Source organism: Dermatophagoides farinae, chromosome 4 (genome assembly GCF_024713945.1).
Source record: "Dermatophagoides farinae isolate YC_2012a chromosome 4, ASM2471394v1, whole genome shotgun sequence".
NCBI lineage: Eukaryota > Metazoa > Arthropoda > Arachnida > Sarcoptiformes > Pyroglyphidae > Dermatophagoides > Dermatophagoides farinae.
This window is the reverse complement of record NC_134680.1, coordinates 130,964-149,751: the sequence shown is the minus strand read 5'-3', so window position 1 is coordinate 149,751 and position 18,788 is coordinate 130,964. Positions and strand designations below refer to the sequence as shown.

Sequence of the window (18,788 nt, the reverse complement as noted above, 5' to 3'; positions counted from 1 at the left end):
CTAACTGAATGATTGAATTCGATCAAAACAAACTCAACAACAACAAATACACAAGATTAACAACTCGACTCCATAACGACGAACCATTATTACGATCGTTTCGTTTGTTGTTGTTGGTTTGATGATGATAATGACAATTTAGATGGCCAAAATATACAATACATCAATGGTAGTGGTGGTGGTTAAAGATTATTGAGTTTTAGGTTTGGTTTTTTCTTTCTCCATTTCTGGGTGGCGCGAATACAACTTGCAATGTAATGTAATGTTGTTGTTGAAATGGCTGCTTGGCACTGACGATGATGGTTTTTCAATAATAAATTTCATTATTGTTGTTGTTGTTTGAACTAAAACACACTTGATCAGGAGAGACAGTAAAACAGCATTCATCCACCACCACCACCACGGTTTTTTGATCAAATCAATGGGCGAATCAGAAAAAAGTTTTGTAAAAGCTACTACTGCTGAGTAATAATAATACGGAGTTTTTTGGCTATGCATTTGGTTTTTAGGTAGTTGGGTTGACGATGGACCAGATACAACAGACATTGAGAGAAGAATATATAGCGAAAATATACACACACCATACTCCACCATCATCATCAAGCCACAGTTGTATTATATTGAATGGATGTGATACAGGATTTCCGCCGTATTAGGATTTTTTTCGGTTATGCGAGATTACAGAGACAATATTTGATGCAAAATATATGAAATTATCAACTTGAAAATTTAAGAATTAAAATTCTACATTAGAAAATTACCGGAAAACTTCGGTTTTATCAATAAATGTGTGTGTGTGTGTGTGTTAGTAGCTTTTTTCTTTCGTTGCTCGTTCATTGCTTGTCGTCCATCATCGTATAAATCGTCGTCGTCGTCGTCGTTTTTTTCTTTGATCATTGAAGAAATGTTCGTGCATGTAACACACGAGACGACTCCATTTCAGTATTGGGATTTTCATTTTTCAGCCTTTTCCACCTACTTTTTGCAAGTAGTTTTTTTTCATATTTTTGTTTTTCTTCAATCCTTCTTTTGTTATCGAAGTTAAAGCATCACCATCACATCTCTATTTGTGTGAAAACAAATTCATTTCATTTCATTTTACATTTCGCGAATGAATGACATATTCATATTCGATGCTTAATGCTTAATGAGATGATGATGATGAGGTTCCATATATATTTTTTGTCAAATTCGTTCATCACCACACTTACTTACACACACACACACATCACACATACAAGGCAAGGACAATCGAAAGGGCCTATCGAATATCGTAATATCGATTCGAATCTTTTTTCTCAACATTCGTTCATCGAATGATGATTTTGATACGACACCTTGATTCCGTGTTAAATGTGCAATATAAAGATAAGATTTTTTTTGTTGTTGTTCCAGATGATCCAGGAGCATAAAAAAATTGATTCGGACTTTAAAGAATAGACTATTTCACATTTTTTAATCATTTGAAAAAACTCAATTTTTTTGTATCAAATGGATGATGAATTTTTTTCCAACTTTTCTCTCCCATTAGTATTGTTCATTTTGTTGCCGCGAAAAGGAAATAAAGCAAGAAAGAGAAATAATGGAAGGAGAAAACGGAGGTGTTTGCATATCGGGTCATCATATGAATACAGGAATCATTCGATATTTTTTTTTGATTAAAATTTCAAACATGAATGTCGAAGATATACGGTTCATTTTTTTTTCTACATTTCATTTGAGAATTATCTTTTGCAAGTGTGTGTGTTGTATTTGTAATAATTGGTATCTCTCTCTCTCTTTTTCTCTATTTGTTTCGCTTTTTGATATTTTTTTTGCACAAACACACATCAAACATAAAATAAAAGAAATAAATACAAGTTTTTGGCTTGAAGCAGAACGACGACAAATGATGAAAATGATGATCATGCGCAAGTAATCGTCATTGACCAACACATTTTTTTAGCTTATCAAATGTAATGTAATGTAGTCACAATGCATAATATGAAAGAACGTATTTAAAACCGTAACGTAGCAAGAAAATACATTTTATTCAATTTTATGAATGATGCAAAAGCATAAAGTTCAAGTCACGATGGTTAATAAATATAGTTTTGCCCTAATTGTGACCAATACAGCATAAATATGAATGTATCCATTCACATATACATGTACATCAATTTTTGTATTGGCAGTTGTAGCAGTATGCATTAAAAGAAATGCTTACAACCACAGCTTTGATCATCTTATGCTTCACCAATTATATATATATATATATTTAATTTAATCTCTTTTTTCCATCCAGTATCACACCACCACCACTGAATGAATGAACCACTAGTACAAAATGAGGAGTATGTACACACAGCAGTGTAAGTGAATAAAAAAGGCCTGGCCATATCGCAAATGATGATGATGGTGAAATTGTAAAATGAAACAAATATCGAAACGAACAGATTTCATACTGCATTCGTCGTGATCATATCGGCTCTCTTTCCTTCACTCTCTACATCAGTACTATTTGTGTTTATTGTGTCGAGATAGTCGTCGTCTTTGTCAATTGTTTTGGTATATGCGCATATCATCATCAAACTCAAACCACAATATTCGAATTGAAAATATTGTTCTGTTTTCAGAAAAAAAAAGTTTTTTTCCGTTATTTCATCATCGTTGTTTTTTGTTATCAAAAAAAAAAAAAAAAAAAAAAAAAATTTGAATTGCGTGGTTTTTTTCTTTGTTTTTGTAAATTTCTAATTTTGTCCTTTTTAGAAAAAAAGGATGTGTGACATTTAAAAGTTTTTTGTATGTTTTTGTACGGGTGTGTTATGTTTGTTTTGGCTGATCTAGGTCTTGATCAATCAAAATGTCTATGACCACGAATTGAATATATATCATTGCATTTTTCATATGATAAAGTATCTTAGGAAGATATTTCAATGTTATTATCATCATCATTATTTTATTATTATTTTCATCATCATTACCACAATAATCATCATTCAAAATCGTCATGACCATTATCGTATTCTTAATCGATACAAGCGGTTCGATGAATCAACGTGCCCATTCGGGTGCTAAACAAACATTATTAGATATAACAAAAGAAACTGTCGATCGTTTTATAAAGGTATGCAATTGTTTGATTTTTTATTCAATGAATTCTTCTTATTATTATTTGGCTCCAAAATGACATTCGAATTTTTAAGGTTCGGTAATTCCGTGGCAGATGGCGCTGTTTAGATTTTGAATTTTTTTTTGTTTGTTCAAAAGTCCTGTTTTCATCCAATGGAAAAAAGACATTTTCATTCTGTGATTAAAAAAATTACATTATCTAATGCTAATGTCAATTATGCATATTTGATTGTGATCACAATTACCTCATTTTCACGTTCGCTCATAATTCGCATTGAAAGTTTTTGTTTGAAAAAATTATCCGGCAAGATTACCCGCGGGGTATTAGCATGAAAAAGATGCAGATTAATTGCCGTACATCAAAGCATTTTGTTAGTCTAATAAATTTTTTTTTTTTTTTGATCATGGTATTAGGTATGATAGGATTATCTTGTTTGTTTGTTTTAACCGAGAAATAAAAAATGTAGCAAGGCTAAAAATATAATAAATTAGATGAAGATAGCATAGTAGACTCTATATTTTTTATATATAAAAATAGAGCCAAATGAACATGAGTTTTGTGTTCATGGTGTGTATATTGTATATTCACCTTCTTGTTTCATTCACATTTAGAATCGACAAAAAGATATTGCAGCACGTGGTGATCGTTATATGTTGTTGACATTTGATGAAACGCCCTATAATATAAAGGTTTGTTGTCGTCATTTCGGATTTTTTTGGTTGACCAATTTTTCTTTTTTTTTTCTCTCAAGGCTGGCTGGAAAGAAACACATGCGGTATTCGTAAATGAATTGAAAAATCTATCAGCCACCGGTCTAACAACAATGAATACGGCATTGAAAAATTCATTTGATTATTTAAATGTAAATCGAATGCAATCCGGTATCGATACATATGGTATGGGTCGTTGTCCATATTTTCTTGAATCGGCTGTCATTATATTGATAACGGATGGTGGTCGATTTTCAACTGTAAACAATGTTCAAGATGAATTAATCATACCGGCATCAAATTGTCCCGGTTCAGAATTTACAATTGAACCATTTCGTTGGGATCAACGTCTATTTTCCATTGTACTTCGCTTTAATGGCATTTATCGTAATGATCAAACACAGACAGTTACATCGGTTGGCTGTGATCCATCATCAATTAATCAACTTAGTGAAGAAACTGGAGGTAATTTGTTTTTAACATTTTGTTGTTGTTGTTGGTTTGACATTTTCAAATGTTTGTTGTTGTTAAAAAATAGGCCGTTCATTTAGTGTGACATCGAAAAATGAAATCTATTGGTCGATAGATTATATTCTTGCACGGTTACATCATGGTGTGATGGTAAAATTTGAAAAATTTGGTCCCGATCCGCCAATGATACCACCACCGATAAATGGCTGCGGTGGTAATGATGAATCAAGAGCTAATAATTTTGATCGTTCATGGCAATGTACACGCAATATGATACTTGTACGACCAACAACAAAAGGTTATTCAATGGGACATTGGCCAATACCTGAATCATATTGGCCTGATCCAAACATTCCAAGTTTACAACCACGAACAGCACAGCCAATTATACGTTACACTTGTACAAATTCTGAGCCAACTGTGATTGAAAATTTGCCTTTCGATAAATATGAACTTGATCCAAGCCCATTAACGAATTTCATATTAGCGCGTAAACAACCAAATGTTGCTTGGCAAGTATTTATGGCCAATAGCCAACGAAATTCAGAATTTGGACAACCATTCGGATATTTAAAAGCCAGTACGAATCTTGCTTGTGTTAATCTATTTGTATTGCCTTATAATTATCCCATGTTATTACCATTGTTGGAAGAATTATTCAAACAATTACAAGGAAAACCAACTCGTGAATGGCGGCAACAGTTTGATAATTACCTGAAAGGTATGCCAGTCTATTATGCTACATCGTTGAGACGTGCATTGCAACGAATGGGTGCACCAAATTTAATACCGGATAACATGGAATTATATGCAACAGTTAATCTGAATAATATTATCAAAAAACAGAAACATAATGCAAAAATTGAATTCGATAAGCTAACATCGTCGATGGGACAACATAAACCGATCAATATTGAATGGCCACGTATATCTACCAATCATTTTAGTTTGATGTATCACAACCGAAAAACAATTGGTGATCTTTTCTGTTCAAATCCATCATTGAAACGGACATTTGCACAACGTCCATATGATTTTCAAGATTTTAATGGGTTTATTGTGCGATATAAAGATCGTCCTCATTCTGAATATAAAACATCATTCTATCGTAATCCAGCAGATATTCCACGTAGTGAATTGTTACGACAAGCGGTTAAAATACGGCAAATATTTTTCCAGAAACATATGTCACTTGCAAAATTTACTATGGATGAAGATCAAACATTCAATCTGCCAGTTAGTCAGATGGGTAATTATCAGGAATATTTGAAAAAGAAACAGCCACCATTGCGAGAATTAGAAGCGGCTCCTAGTCGGCAGCACATGTTTGGTAATCCATTTAAATTGGATAAGAAAAATCCGATGATTATTGATGAAGCTGATATTGAATTATCAAATAATGGTGGTGGTAATGGTGGTTCTAATAGTGGTGGTGATGGACAATCTAAAGGAATGAAACGATCACTTTCATCATCGGCATTGGCAGCCGGTGTACAAGGTGGACCACCAAAACAAAGACGAAAACCAGGTCCATTACCAAAAGATTATTCCTATTCACGATCTCGTTCGCCATCACCATTGATGTTTAATCAACCACCACCGACACCTCCTCCTCAATATATGATGTCACCGCAACAACAACAATCATCATCACCAAATTCATTTTATGGTGTTGGTAATTATCATCCAAATTCTAATAATCAAATGTATCAAACAGTGAATGGCTCAACATCATCATCTCAGCAACAATTAGCTAGTAATCTAGTGAATCAAAAATTATTGCAACCATCACAGATTGTAAAATCTAATATAAAAACAAACAATAATGGCAACTTTAAAAATAATACCGGTGATCCAACAATTAGAGGAGCTTTCGGTTATCAACTTTCTTCACAACAATCATCAATTAGTAATTATCCTGGTCATGGACAACAACAACCTCAATTATTTAAACCTATTACTAGTAGGCCAACAGGATTCGGTGGTTCACTGCAACAACAACAACAACAACAACTGTCAATTTTCCAAAATCACAATCAACAACAACAGACTAAACAGATTCAAGTAATATCGAATGGAAATGGACAACAGCAGCCATTCTCAACCGGTTCAAATCCATTTCCAAAATTAAATCAACATTTAGTTAATGGTAGTAGTGGTGGTGGTGGTAAACAATTGGGATATTTTGCCACAGGAAATAATTTTAATCCACATCGAGGATATATGTTTAGTAAAGAGGAAAATGAGAAGCTAAAATCTGTTTTACATTTTGTACGAATGAAAGGTAAGTGAAACCTGAGCATTCTATTTTCTCATTATTAATCCATTCCATTTTTGTTTTTCCAATTAGATTCCAAATCATTGATACAGATTGTATCGACACAGAAAGGTGTGTTTGCTGATCGTTTATTGTTTGAAGCTGTATCATATGCACAACGATTCAAGATGACATCAATCACACAAATATTGAGCAATCATTTTGGCATTCGTGTACAATATGCATTGGATATCATTGCTAATAATAATCCACGAATGATGACCACAACTACAGCAAACAATACGACAACGGCCGTAGCGGTCACTACAAGTACTACTGCTAAATGATTTGTGTCTGTGTTTGGTGTGTCCGTTTTGTGCAACCGTGTTTATTACTGTGATGATTCTGATCTTCATTCATTTATTCGATCTTCATTTTAAACTAGAATTTATTTATTTCCTTTTTTCCCTTCATGATTGATTGATTGACCCCCCAAAAAATGGATAAACAATGTGGAATATGAAACCGAAATATTCGACAACAATTTTATCCACTTTTGACATATTGTTGAGATATATGTGGCTTGTTACATTTCATCTTATGATCATCAACATTTTATTTTGTTTCATATCCATCACGCAATGATCACCACCATGTTTATAATAATATCAAATCAAAAAAAAAAAACATTTTTATACACATTTTAATAGTTGTTCATAATTTTGAATAATAAAAAAAGAAAGAATATCGTAAGAATACCTTATTGATTTCACTCTGGTGATCTTCGATGCAATTCACAGAAAAGAAAAACCACTCAAACAAATTCAGAATGGTAATAATAATGGCGCTGATGACCTTGATGATCTCATCAAAGTGTTATTGCATTCGTAAATTTCATAATCAAAATCACGGGTGAATCAATTGATTGATTTGTTGAAATGTTCACCATTCTCATATATAAATGTCATAAGAACAATTGAATTTTTTCCAATTAAACTAATAGAAAAACTAAACTAAACTAAACTAATTTAATTTGATTCATTAAATAATTTCACTGTGATCTCAAAAATCTTTTTCATATTATTCAATTTGTATAGAAATTGAATTTGTAATAATAAAAATTTTCAATTTAAAAAAAATGATTTAAATATCCAAATGAAGAAAGAAACAAAAACTAAAAAAGGCTTATTTATTCAAAGGAGATGAATATAGCGGACGATAATAATTCAGCTATTATTACACCATTAATGTTCATATCATCATCGACGACAAAAACAACAACAGCGACTTCATATCCTCATCATAATCATACGACGACGACGACAGAATTACCGAATAGAGAAATCAATGTAGCAATCGTTACCGTTGGATTAATATTATCCGTTTGTTTTGTTATAATGACAATCATATGTTTATTTTGGATTGATTCATTTAATCGTTCGACAACGATACCATCATCATCATTGAAGTTGGCTAATAAACAACAACAACGATCATCACCAACATCATCATCACATAATAGTCAATTTTCGAAATAAATAAATGTAAATTGTAAAATTTTCACCCATTTTCGGGTGTCAATTGAGAAAAAAATGTTGTTAGTTGATGAATAAAAAAGAAAACAAGTTTGCCACACACAAAACCATTACATAAAAATGTCTACATTGACATATCGCGATAAGAAATGAGCAATGCAAATGATGAATGAATGCATGTGCATGATGACTGGTAATAAATAATGGTAGTAGGAGTAGAGAATGATTGCTATCCTTGAACAACAAGTGGTGAAACAAAAGAAGAAAAAAACTGATCCATGTAGCATCAACGATCAGCTGATGCGACATTTAATCAAATTTTCTAATCCGTTCGAATGTTTGAATATCCACCAACACACACACACACATTCCGGATACTATGGTTTTGGTTTCTTTGTTTTTTGTGTTTTAAATGTTTATCAACAATAGAATGATTCTAATAAAACTGGTGATTATCAAGATGATGATGAAAATGAAAAAATCATCAATCCTTATTGAATTAAGAAATCATCATCGTATATCGACCACGACAACGTTGATGATGACAACAACAACATTATTACCATGTGAGTATTGGATTGTCAAAAATTAAGCAAAAAATCTAAATCCAAAATCTTTATGAACCACGACACACACACACCTCTATATATCTCTAGTCTCGAGCTAATAGAATATTTTCATTGAAAATAATTCAATTTGATTCGCGCGGAATCTGTGTACACATTCACACCAGAAACTGCGATTGTTCTATAGCACCCAAATGCTTCTGCTTCTGTTTTTGACAACAACGACAACGACGAAAATATTGTTTCCCTCTCTCGATTTCCTATTACACAAATACACATGCACACACACCCAAGATTCAGATGAAAAGTACATTTACAAAACATTTTGTATATATATTTTCTCTCTCTCTCTCTCTATGTATTGTGAGAATGGTCCATTCCATAAGTTTCTCTCTCTCTCTTCACGATTTTTGAATCTGTTATGTTGGTCTGTTCAAATCATCTTGTTTGTTTGTTTGTGTGTGTGTGTGAACATTTTCTTTCATTCCTCTCTCTCTTTCTCTCCTTTTCATTCAATTCAATTCTTCAACTTTGAATATTGATCACAATTCCGCTATACATCACACACACACGCAAAGTATCAGTAAAACGAAGAAAATAAAATAAATTCAAGCAAATCTGTTTCTTCCATCATCAGCTGAGAGTGCAAAAGAGAGCGAGTTTTGTTTTTCTCATTCCTTTTTTTGTTTCTTGCCAAATAAAAACGCGTTCCAATACGTTTTTTTTCTTTGGTTCGCTACGTTCAACAACAGAGAAAAAATACATAATCCAATAATTGGCCTTGTGTGTGTGTGTGTGTTGCAAATTTGTTTATTTATTTATTTTCGAAACGGTCAACAATTATATTAATAGATGTTTGTCGTTGTCGTTGTTGTTGTTTTTTCTTCCCTGCACTGAACTAATTGATCGTGTTCATTTCCATTTCAAAAATTTCATTCATTCATTTGATCGACAAATATTGAATCCTTTTCATCATAATAATCGTAATAAAGGTAATAATGAAAAAGTTTACAAATTTGATTCACTTGGTAAACTCTACGTCGTTATTATGAATTAAAATAGAATGTATGTTTTTTATTTATTTTGACAAATTATGAAAAATTATTTCATAACCATGTCTGCGTGTGTGACGATTTTGCAATCCACATCACCTATGATCGTCATTAGCATTCTAAAAATATTTTTTTCGCTCTTTCTCAGTCGTTAACAGATTCTTTTTTTTTTTTTTTTTGGTTCAATATGATGAGTTTTTCAATGAAATTCTTTTGATTGCAAAAATTGAATTGATTATTTTTTTTACAGCTAACGGAGGGGCGAACAACAAGAGAAAACGAGTTTTCATGATTTTTCCCACTTTGCTGATCAATGATGATGATGATGATATCTGTGGTATTTTTCCATGATTATCCTTGACAATTTTCGTCTTTTACGAGAGAGTGAGAGAAAGAGAAACTTATCATCAATGTAATTAATTTGACAATATATTTCAGGTGTCTTCTCTGATCATGACCATATCACATGCATTCAATCGAATATAAAAAAAAATCAATTTCAATTTCCAATGAATGAATTGAATTATTATTATTATTATTTGAATTGATTCATTTTTGTTTTTCATTTTTTCAACAGTGTTCATCACTAAACATTCAATCAAATCATCAGCGGATGATCCAAAATCCAATATAATGGATCCGAAATGTTTATATGCACAAAATAATTCTACAACAGCCAACAATAATACTAGTGATACCAATGATTTAATGATATCGACGGCTTAACAATAAATTGATAAATGGTGGTGGTGGGGGCCATGCAACCACGGCAACAACAACAACAATGATGACCGGTGGTCTTGTTGCTAATGCATCACGAAAACATCAAAGACGTTTCAATATGCATCGTATATTCGTTAATCGTTCAATGCATTTGGAAAAAATTAAATTTTTTGGTTTCGATATGGATTATACGTTAGCCATTTATAAAAGTCCAGATTTCGAAGCACTTTCATTTGATCTGGTTAAAGAACGATTGATCAAAATGGGTTATCCAGCCGATATTGATGCATTTATTTTTGATCCAACGTTTCCTGTACGTGGTCTTTGGTTCGATACTGAAACTGGTAATCTACTCAAAGTTGATCCATATGGTAATATTTTGGTTGCCGTTTTTGGTTTTCAATTTCTCAAAACGTAAGATTCATGGATTCATTTTGTATGGCAAATCATTTTTTCATCAATCTATGCATGTGTTCATCGATTATCGATTTATTATTGTTATTCTAGATCAGAAATATATGCCATCTACCCGAATAAATTTGTTCAACTGGATGAATCAAGAATTTATGTATTGAATACATTATTCACACAACCAGAAACTTACTTATTAGCCTGTGTCATTGATTTTTTCTCCAATTCACCTGATTATATTAGGTGAGTGAAGCGACAGCGAAGTTTTTCCAAATCAATTTCCTTGATTACTTTCTTACAGAGTCAAAGAAAATCATCATGGTGTTAAAGCTAAAGCCGGTAATTTATTCATGTCATATAAAAGTATTTTCCAGGATGTTCGATCAGCATTCGATTGGGCTCATGTTAAGGTAGATATTTTGTTTTTTTTACACTTTTTTTATTCTTAATTCATATATATTCCGTAATATCTAGGGCTCGTTGAAAGAGAAAACCGTTAATAATATTGAACGATACATACATCAGGATCATCGTCTTCCATTATTGTTGGATCGGATGCATGAAAATGGCAAGAAAATATTTTTACTCACAAATTCTGGTTATAATTACACGGAAAAAGTAATGAATTATCTGTTTCAAGTCCCATCGGCAAAGAATCGGCCATGGAAATCATATTTCGATTTCATTGTGGTTGATGCACGAAAGCCATTATTTTTCGATGAAGGTACTATATTACGACAGGTAGATGTAAATACGGGTGCATTACAAATCGGTACACCAACTGGCCCATTCGAACCGGGACATGTTTATTCGGGTGGCTGTTGTGATGTATTTACCGAATTAATCGGTGCCAAAGGTAAAGATGTTCTTTACATTGGCGATCATATATATGGTGACATTCTTAAATCAAAGAAACGACGTGGTTGGCGCACATTTTTGGTCGTACCAGAATTACAGAAAGAATTGGACATTTGGATGAACAAGCGTCTGTTATTCGAACGTTTAAATGAATTGGACGTAAAATTGGGCGATATGTACGTGAACATGGATTCCAGTTCACGAGATAAACCCGATACAAAGTATGTCCGAAATCAAATTCGTGAAACAATCCATGAATTGGATATGAGCTATGGCATATTGGGCAGTATATTTCGTTGTGGCTCTCGTCAAACACATTTCGCCAATCAACTGTGTCGTTTTGCCGATCTATATTCAAGTACATTTCTCAATCTAATGTACTATCCATTTAGCTACATGTTTCGGGCACCACCAATGTTGGTAAGTTTGATTAATTATTCAGACCAAACAAATAATTTGTCAACCATTTTTGTTTATTGAAAACTTGGGTAACTAATAATACATAATAAACAAGATGGCACATGAATCAACTGTTGAACATGAAAATGATGATAGCCTCAACCTTTGGGATAGTAATTCAATGGATGCCAGTTTTGATGGAACAACTACATTCATCAATTTTAATAATAATAACGAATCATATGCACCACCAATAACGACAACGACAAATATTATCGATCGCAATAAACAATTATTAGAACAAAAATTGGAGAGCAATGAATCCCCAGGTGAAATGAATGGCAATAACAATAATAATAATAATGAGAATCGTTCAGGCTCGCCATCAATGTTTGATCGTTATGATAGACAACGATCAATTGGACAGATTGTGGAAAAAGTACAACTGAAAATATCACATCAGAATTCTGTACCACATTTATTTGCTGAAACACCAAAAGCTGTTACACATCATCATGATACCGACGATGAAGATACGGATCATTCATCCAATTCGGATCAAAATGATGATTTCAAAGATAAATGAAATGAAACAACAAACAAACTACAGACAATATTCCCGTTGATACTATCGTAATATTCTTGACATGCTGACTGAAAACAAATAATTTTTATATAGTTGCTCATTTCCTGTGTTACTAATGCTGGTTGTTGTTTACTCAATCATTTTTTTTCGTTGTTGTTGTTTTTGCTTATTTTGTCAAATTCTTTTTTTTCAAAAAAGTTGAAATTAATCAATAAATTTATCAATATTTTTTTGCTTTTATGATGGAATTATTCTTTGATTTTTTTTTGTTGATTCGAAATAGAAACAAAAAAACGTTCGATTCTATTTCTACATTCAAATGAATATTTATGTTATGGTTAACTATTTGGTGATTATCGTTATCGACATCGATTAGGATAATTGATAATGATGTTGGCGACGGCGACCTTGAATTTTATTTTTTTTTCCACAAAAATTTTGATTAATTGTCAAGTTATTAATCAACTGATGATGACTGCTCACTTGTTTGTTGAGCATTTGTTGAGCATGAAATGATGGCCTGTTGTGACTGTTTGAGAAAAATTTTAAATTTTTGTTTCAAATATTCATTGGTATTTGGTGTGATTGCCATTGCCATTATATTTGCACCATCTGCCAATTATCTATTGGATATTGAACCACGACCATTAACCGTATTCTTACCCGATTCATTACGACAATTTGAATCGAAAAAAGTGGAATGGAAATCTTTTGAAAATGCTGCATCGATCGTTGGACCCGATTCAATTGCTTATGATCCGAAAGCTAATCGATTAGTCACCGGTTCTGATGATGGTTACCTCTACAGTATCGATGTTGATGATGATGGAAATTTTAAAAAATTGTTCCAATTAGTTAATGATGAATTAATGGCACGATTTCAATATAAACGCCGTCCACGACCATCTGGTTTACGATTCGATTCTAAAGGACGATTATTCGTTTGTGAACCAATGTTTGGTGTGTTCAAAGTGGAAAATGTATTCACTGACAAGCCAAAAATTGAATTAGTCTTTGATATTGAAAAAACTTCGAAACTTGGCCCTACCAGCGTGTTTTTTGATGATCCATCAGGAGAAACCATCAGGTGGCCACATAATTTACGTGTCGGATGTTAGTTCCAAATTTTCCTTTCAATATGTAACAGCAGCAATTCTGAGTTCAGATTCAAATGGTCGTGTCCTTCGTTATGATACTGAAACCGGTAAACTAGATATTCTTATGTCAAATCTTTTCTTTCCAAATGGTTTAGAAATGTTACCAGATAATCGTGGATTTTTACTCACCGAAACTGGTAATCGTACCGTTTGGAAATATACATTCGATGATCGAGAAGCACGTGTATTGATGACTGCATTACCGGCCGAACCGGATAATATCCGTCTCAGTTTGGATGGTAAAACATTTTGGATGGCATTATTAAGGCCAAGAACAAGAAATGATCCACTTCTAATCGATCATCTGATGTCATTTCCAATGTTGCGAAAATTATTGGTTCGTTTATTCGATATGATTGGCACGTTATTCGAATTGTTACATCGACTGACGACGATTTCAAAATTACAATGTTTATCTCGACAATTTCGAACAATGGAAATTTTAACCAAAGGAAAAGATGAATTTGCCACTGGTGGAATGTTGATTGAATTCGATTCGAATGGTCAAATTATTCGAACCGTTTATCAAACGGAAGGAATCGAGAATAATCTGGCTTGGGCAACTGAAGTACGCGAAATGCAGAGTAAAAACCTGAATGAACGTTTACTTTATATTGGTTCATTTCGACCAGGTTATCCGATTCGTAAAATTACTTTAGATAAAAAATAGAGAAATGTTTCAAAAAGTTTATTGGTTAATAAATAAAATGGTCCAAATTCATAATTGGATCAATGTTCAATTATCAATTATCAATTATCAGCATCGATAATTTGATCAATGTTAAAATGTTGGAAAAATTCTTCCAATTGTTCATCACTATTCAATTTCAATTGACAACGATTCATGTATACATGATGTTTACATAGACGCATCAATTTATCATCCAGAAAACATTGTGCTAAATCCAAAAATGATTCCACATTTGTATTGTCAATATGAATTTGGCCGAAATATAAAAGACGAATATATTGAAAGAATATATCATACGATATGGTGGTAATCTTCACTGCATTCTTTCCATTCCATACAGTGGATAACATGCGTTCAAAATATGGAGATACCAATCGCAAATACGAACGTTGGACATGGATGTATTTGCCTGATTTTTCTTCAGGAAATTCAAATCGTAAATCATTCAATTCCAAATCCTGACGATCGAATGTATTGACAATTGATTCAGTCAATATATGATGATAATGATGAATGGTAAATCTTATTGGATTCACAGACCAACCAAATGTAAATGGTGTTTGAGAGAATTCTCGGATAACTGCATCCATAGTTGCACATGGACCAGCTTTTCGTGTCCATGGTTTATTCGAATCAAATGATCCGTAAATATGAAATTGTGAATATTTCTCATTCAAATGAAGGGTTATATTTGAAGATGGAATTGAAAGCAATTGTCTGGTACCATAATCCATTATCGATTGAATTTTGAGAAATTTATTTTTATCACATATTCCTCCTCTACCATACGTCTTTTGCATGAAATCATAGTATTTTGTTCCCCAACCAAATATTGATCGATCGGATCTAATAGCAAATGTATGACCATCACCAGCCGTAATGGCTGTAAATATGTTTTCATGCAGACTCAGACCCTTTTTCATCAGTACTGGCCTGAAAAATTTCCTTCCGATTAGAGCATCTAGTTGTCCATATTTATTTTGTCCCCATCCATATAATTTACCACCATCGACGATAGCCAATGAATGAAACCAACCACATGCGATGGCTTTAACATTTGTCAAGCCAGTATCAATAAGATTTTCATAATCATAATCTTTCTCCGATGTACATTGGCCATAATAATTCCAACCAATGGCATATAAATGTCCATTATCTTCCAGACAAAGTACATGTGAATGACCACAAGCAATATCTGTGAAACGTTTGGTTTCCGATAATAATCGCAATGTCGTATTCGATGATGATGCCGAGGCTGGTTTTGGCCAATATGAACTATCACCAGCCAAGTAAATTTGGCCATAATTTTCGGTCAATAGGACAACCATATTTGAACCATATACCACTTTTTTAAAAGATTTTCTAGCCAACATTTGGATTTCTTGTGGTTCATCGAATTTATATTTCAATGATAACCAACGACATACAGTTAATCCATATGCATAGGTTTTTTTGTGCATGGTCGTAAAAATGAATCCATCACTTTTAGGTTTTTGGTGAACAAATTGAGTCAATTCAATGAAATGTGTTACTGATCGTAGAAAATGTTGATCAATCCATCGTAATTTATCGTTAAAAAGATTAAGACTGACAACAAATGGCGATTTCTTTGAACTGAAAAGCAAAAAAAGCAAAAAAGAATTTGATTATAAATTGGCAAAAACAAAATATTCAAACCAACTTACACTTGCATTTTGGCATAATATTAATTCAACAGTGACATTAATTAAATTTTTCTCCCAACAATTCAACAGTATGTCACCACTGCTACAAATGACCATCACAAAAAACTGGCCATTGCCATGCCAAATGGCAACCACATGTTGAGCACCATAACTTTACGCACAGTCCTTGTAATATCATATCATATCTATAGATTACTTTTATATAGTGGCTCAAAGCACCACGTTTTCATTGTTGACCAATAATTTCGACTGCTTGGCCGCTGTTTGCTTGTCAGGAAATTTTTGTCTTTTCAATCGTTGTATAGCATTATAGATTTATCATTTGTTTTATTGATTGATATCCATTTTTCTTTAAAATTGTCAAGATTTTTCTTGGTGTATAATCCTGTTTGTTGTTGTTAGAGAATTTTCATTTTTAATTTAATGTTGTTTTTGATATTCTAATGTTTCAATTTATCGTTATCATTATCACCATCATCATTATCGCTGGAACTAATGTTTCAATTTATCGTTATCATTATCACCATCATCATTATCGCTGGAACGGTTCATGATGATTATTATGAACAACAATGGAAACCGATTATCATCAATTCATGAAATGAATATAATGATGATGTTGTTTAACATAAAATTCACTTTGATTTTTACACTTTCACAGTATATCGAATGAACATGCAGCCTGTAAAGACGACATTTTTGAACGGCATTTCTGTTTTTTTTTTTTTTGATTTCATTTGTTTACACCTGGCAACGTGGTCAAAAATATTTTTTTAATTGTGAATAATCAAATAAACAAAAAAAAATGTCCGATCAAGAATTAAGTCAACTTTTACTTGAAAAATTAAATCTACTACAATCACCAGTGGTGAAGATAAATTCATTGGATTTTGCACAGGAAAATCAATTGGATCATCAAAAAGTTGTTGGTGCCGTTAAATCCTTACAATCATTGGGCGAATTAATCAAGGCTAATCAGGTGGAATCAAAACGTTTTGAATTATCCAATGAAGGTGGTCAAATTGTTGAGAATGGTAGTCACGAATTTCGTGTATGGTCAACAATACCAATGGACGGTTCAATATTACAATCTGATCTAATGAAATCAATACCGGATTCGAACGTTGCGAGATTAGGTTTTGCTAAAGCCATGTCAAACAAATGGATTACGTTGGATAAGTCATCGGGCAAACCAATGGTTAAACGAAATGCTTCAAATGTTAAGGATGAAATTCGTGTTTTACTCAAACTTGTGCAAAGTGGTGCCGCTACCAAGGTATGTTGTAGAAATGAAGAGAATTTTAGAAATTAAAATTTAATTTTCGCTATATTCATCCGAATTCAATAGCTAAATGACGCGCAACGAAATGATCTGAAAAAACGTAAATTAATCCAGGAAATTGTGGAAAAAAGTTATGATGTACATCGTGGTTCAAATTTTCAAACGACCATTGAAAAACCAGAAACAGATTTGAATGCAGAAATGATTGCGAAAGGTACATGGCGAACGAAAACATTCAAGGAATATAATTTCAATGCACTGGGCATTGCACCGGATCGTGGCCATCTACATCCATTACTTAAAGTTCGTGAACAATTTCGCCAGATATTTCTTGAGATGGGTTTCGAAGAAATGGCTACGAATAATTATGTGGAAAGTTCATTCTGGTGTTTCGATACATTGTTTGTACCGCAAAAACATCCAGCGCGTGATCTGCAGGATACATTCTATCTTTCGGATCCAGCCGAATGTAAAGATGTACCATATGACTATATGGAACGAGTTCGTGCCGTACATGAAACCGGTGGTGATTGTGGATCAATCGGTTATCAATATGAATGGAAAGAATCGGAAACGCGGAAAAATGTTCTTCGAACACATACGACTGCCGTATCTGCAAGAATGCTTTATAAAGCTGCTCAACAATATCAAAATTCTGGTTCGAAAAAATTTCGACCGATCAAACTATTCAGTATTGATCGTGTATTTCGTAATGAAACATTGGATGCCACACATTTAGCTGAGTTCAATCAGATCGAAGGTGTTGTTGCCGATCGTAATCTTACACTTGGTCATCTAATGGGTATGACGAAAGCTTTTTTCGAAAAATTAGGCATACACGATATTCGATTCAAACCAACATATAACCCATATACGGAACCCTCAATGGAAATGTATAGCTGGCATTCAGGTCTAGGAAAATGGGTTGAAATAGGTAATTCTGGCTTATTTCGACCTGAAATGCTTAAACCAATGGGATTACCAGAAGATATTAATGTATTGGGCTGGGGATTATCATTGGAACGACCAACAATGATAAAATATGGTATCTCAAATATTCGTGATTTAGTTGGACATAAAATTGATTTACAAATGGTTTATGGAAATCCTGTCTGCATCTTGGAGCCAAGACAACAGCAACAAAAACCAGTAGCAGCAGTAGGAGCAACCTTATCATCATGATCTTTAATGGGGGTTTTAACATTGTGATTTAAAGAAAACTAATTGATTAAAATTTATCTTTCTCTTGTCGATGGATTGATTGGTTTGAAAAATTTTAATCAAACCAAAAGA

At 32.9% G+C, this 18,788-nt stretch overlaps 5 protein-coding genes across 10 annotated transcripts; 4 read left to right on the top strand and 1 right to left on the bottom strand.

Annotated features, from left to right (window-relative positions):
- Positions 1 to 2,438: 2,438 nt before the first annotated feature.
- On the top strand, positions 2,439 to 7,306 carry IntS6 (integrator complex subunit 6). Of its 2 annotated transcripts, none has more exons than XM_047053440.2 (5): positions 2,439 to 3,106; positions 3,724 to 3,801; positions 3,864 to 4,287; positions 4,361 to 6,577; positions 6,644 to 7,306. In XM_047053440.2, exons 1-5 carry the CDS (start codon positions 2,990 to 2,992, stop codon positions 6,895 to 6,897), a joined length of 3,090 nt encoding a protein of 1,029 aa, XP_046909396.2. In that variant the 5' UTR covers positions 2,439 to 2,989; the 3' UTR covers positions 6,898 to 7,306. The 2 variants fall into 2 exon arrangements, with proteins under 2 accessions (XP_046909396.2, XP_046909397.2); XM_047053441.2 differs by lacking the exon at positions 2,439 to 3,106 and adding an exon at positions 3,162 to 3,482.
- Positions 7,307 to 8,150: 844 nt separating this feature from the next.
- LOC124500578 (cytosolic purine 5'-nucleotidase) lies at positions 8,151 to 12,920 on the top strand. 4 transcript variants are annotated; one of them, XM_047064667.2, is made up of 6 exons: positions 8,151 to 8,651; positions 10,281 to 10,840; positions 10,934 to 11,080; positions 11,139 to 11,247; positions 11,312 to 12,115; positions 12,210 to 12,920. In XM_047064667.2, exons 2-6 carry the CDS (start codon positions 10,488 to 10,490, stop codon positions 12,678 to 12,680), a joined length of 1,884 nt encoding a protein of 627 aa, XP_046920623.2. In that variant the 5' UTR covers positions 8,151 to 8,651; positions 10,281 to 10,487; the 3' UTR covers positions 12,681 to 12,920. The 4 variants fall into 4 exon arrangements, with proteins under 4 accessions (XP_046920623.2, XP_046920620.2, XP_046920622.2 ...); XM_047064664.2 differs by lacking the exon at positions 8,151 to 8,651 and adding an exon at positions 9,055 to 9,643; XM_047064666.2 differs by lacking the exon at positions 8,151 to 8,651 and adding an exon at positions 9,725 to 10,040.
- Positions 12,921 to 13,145: 225 nt separating this feature from the next.
- LOC124500580 (uncharacterized) lies at positions 13,146 to 14,584 on the top strand. The gene is given in 2 exon segments (XM_047064670.2): positions 13,146 to 13,746; positions 13,748 to 14,584. Coding segments are annotated over 2 exon segments (1,314 nt in total). The 5' UTR covers positions 13,146 to 13,192; the 3' UTR covers positions 14,508 to 14,584.
- Positions 13,164 to 16,894, bottom strand: LOC124500579 (RCC1 and BTB domain-containing protein 1). 2 transcript variants are annotated; one of them, XM_075730829.1, is made up of 3 exons: positions 16,759 to 16,894; positions 16,214 to 16,705; positions 13,164 to 16,142 (listed from the first exon to the last, which is right to left on the bottom strand). In XM_075730829.1, the coding sequence occupies exons 2-3, from the start codon at positions 16,219 to 16,221 to the stop codon at positions 14,588 to 14,590; spliced, it is 1,563 nt and encodes a 520-aa protein (XP_075586944.1). In that variant the 5' UTR covers positions 16,222 to 16,705; positions 16,759 to 16,894; the 3' UTR covers positions 13,164 to 14,587. The 2 variants fall into 2 exon arrangements, with proteins under 2 accessions (XP_075586944.1, XP_075586945.1); XM_075730830.1 differs by having other exon boundaries at positions 16,214 to 16,653; positions 16,707 to 16,878.
- Positions 16,895 to 16,947: 53 nt separating this feature from the next.
- alpha-PheRS (phenylalanine--tRNA ligase alpha subunit) lies at positions 16,948 to 18,746 on the top strand. The gene is made up of 2 exons (XM_047053550.2): positions 16,948 to 17,489; positions 17,562 to 18,746. The coding sequence occupies exons 1-2, from the start codon at positions 17,019 to 17,021 to the stop codon at positions 18,675 to 18,677; spliced, it is 1,587 nt and encodes a 528-aa protein (XP_046909506.2). The 5' UTR covers positions 16,948 to 17,018; the 3' UTR covers positions 18,678 to 18,746.
- The last annotated feature ends 42 nt before the right edge of the window (positions 18,747 to 18,788 follow it).

What these genes read in the sequence shown, in the direction of transcription:
- IntS6 (XM_047053440.2), top strand. Translation starts at nt 2,990, where the DNA reads ATGACCATTATCGTATTCTTAATCGATACAAGCGGTTCGATGAATCAA. An exon ending in ACTTAGTGAAGAAACTGGAG is followed by an intron (nt 4,288 to 4,360) that starts GTAATTTGTTTT and finishes GTTAAAAAATAG; the next exon opens with GCCGTTCATTTAGTGTGACA. An exon ending in ACATTTTGTACGAATGAAAG is followed by an intron (nt 6,578 to 6,643) that starts GTAAGTGAAACC and finishes TTTTCCAATTAG; the next exon opens with ATTCCAAATCATTGATACAG.
- alpha-PheRS (XM_047053550.2), top strand. Translation starts at nt 17,019, where the DNA reads ATGTCCGATCAAGAATTAAGTCAACTTTTACTTGAAAAATTAAATCTA. An exon ending in AAAGTGGTGCCGCTACCAAG is followed by an intron (nt 17,490 to 17,561) that starts GTATGTTGTAGA and finishes CGAATTCAATAG; the next exon opens with CTAAATGACGCGCAACGAAA.
- LOC124500578 (XM_047064667.2), top strand. Translation starts at nt 10,488, where the DNA reads ATGATGACCGGTGGTCTTGTTGCTAATGCATCACGAAAACATCAAAGA. An exon ending in AATTCACCTGATTATATTAG is followed by an intron (nt 11,081 to 11,138) that starts GTGAGTGAAGCG and finishes ACTTTCTTACAG; the next exon opens with AGTCAAAGAAAATCATCATG. An exon ending in TTCGGGCACCACCAATGTTG is followed by an intron (nt 12,116 to 12,209) that starts GTAAGTTTGATT and finishes ATAATAAACAAG; the next exon opens with ATGGCACATGAATCAACTGT.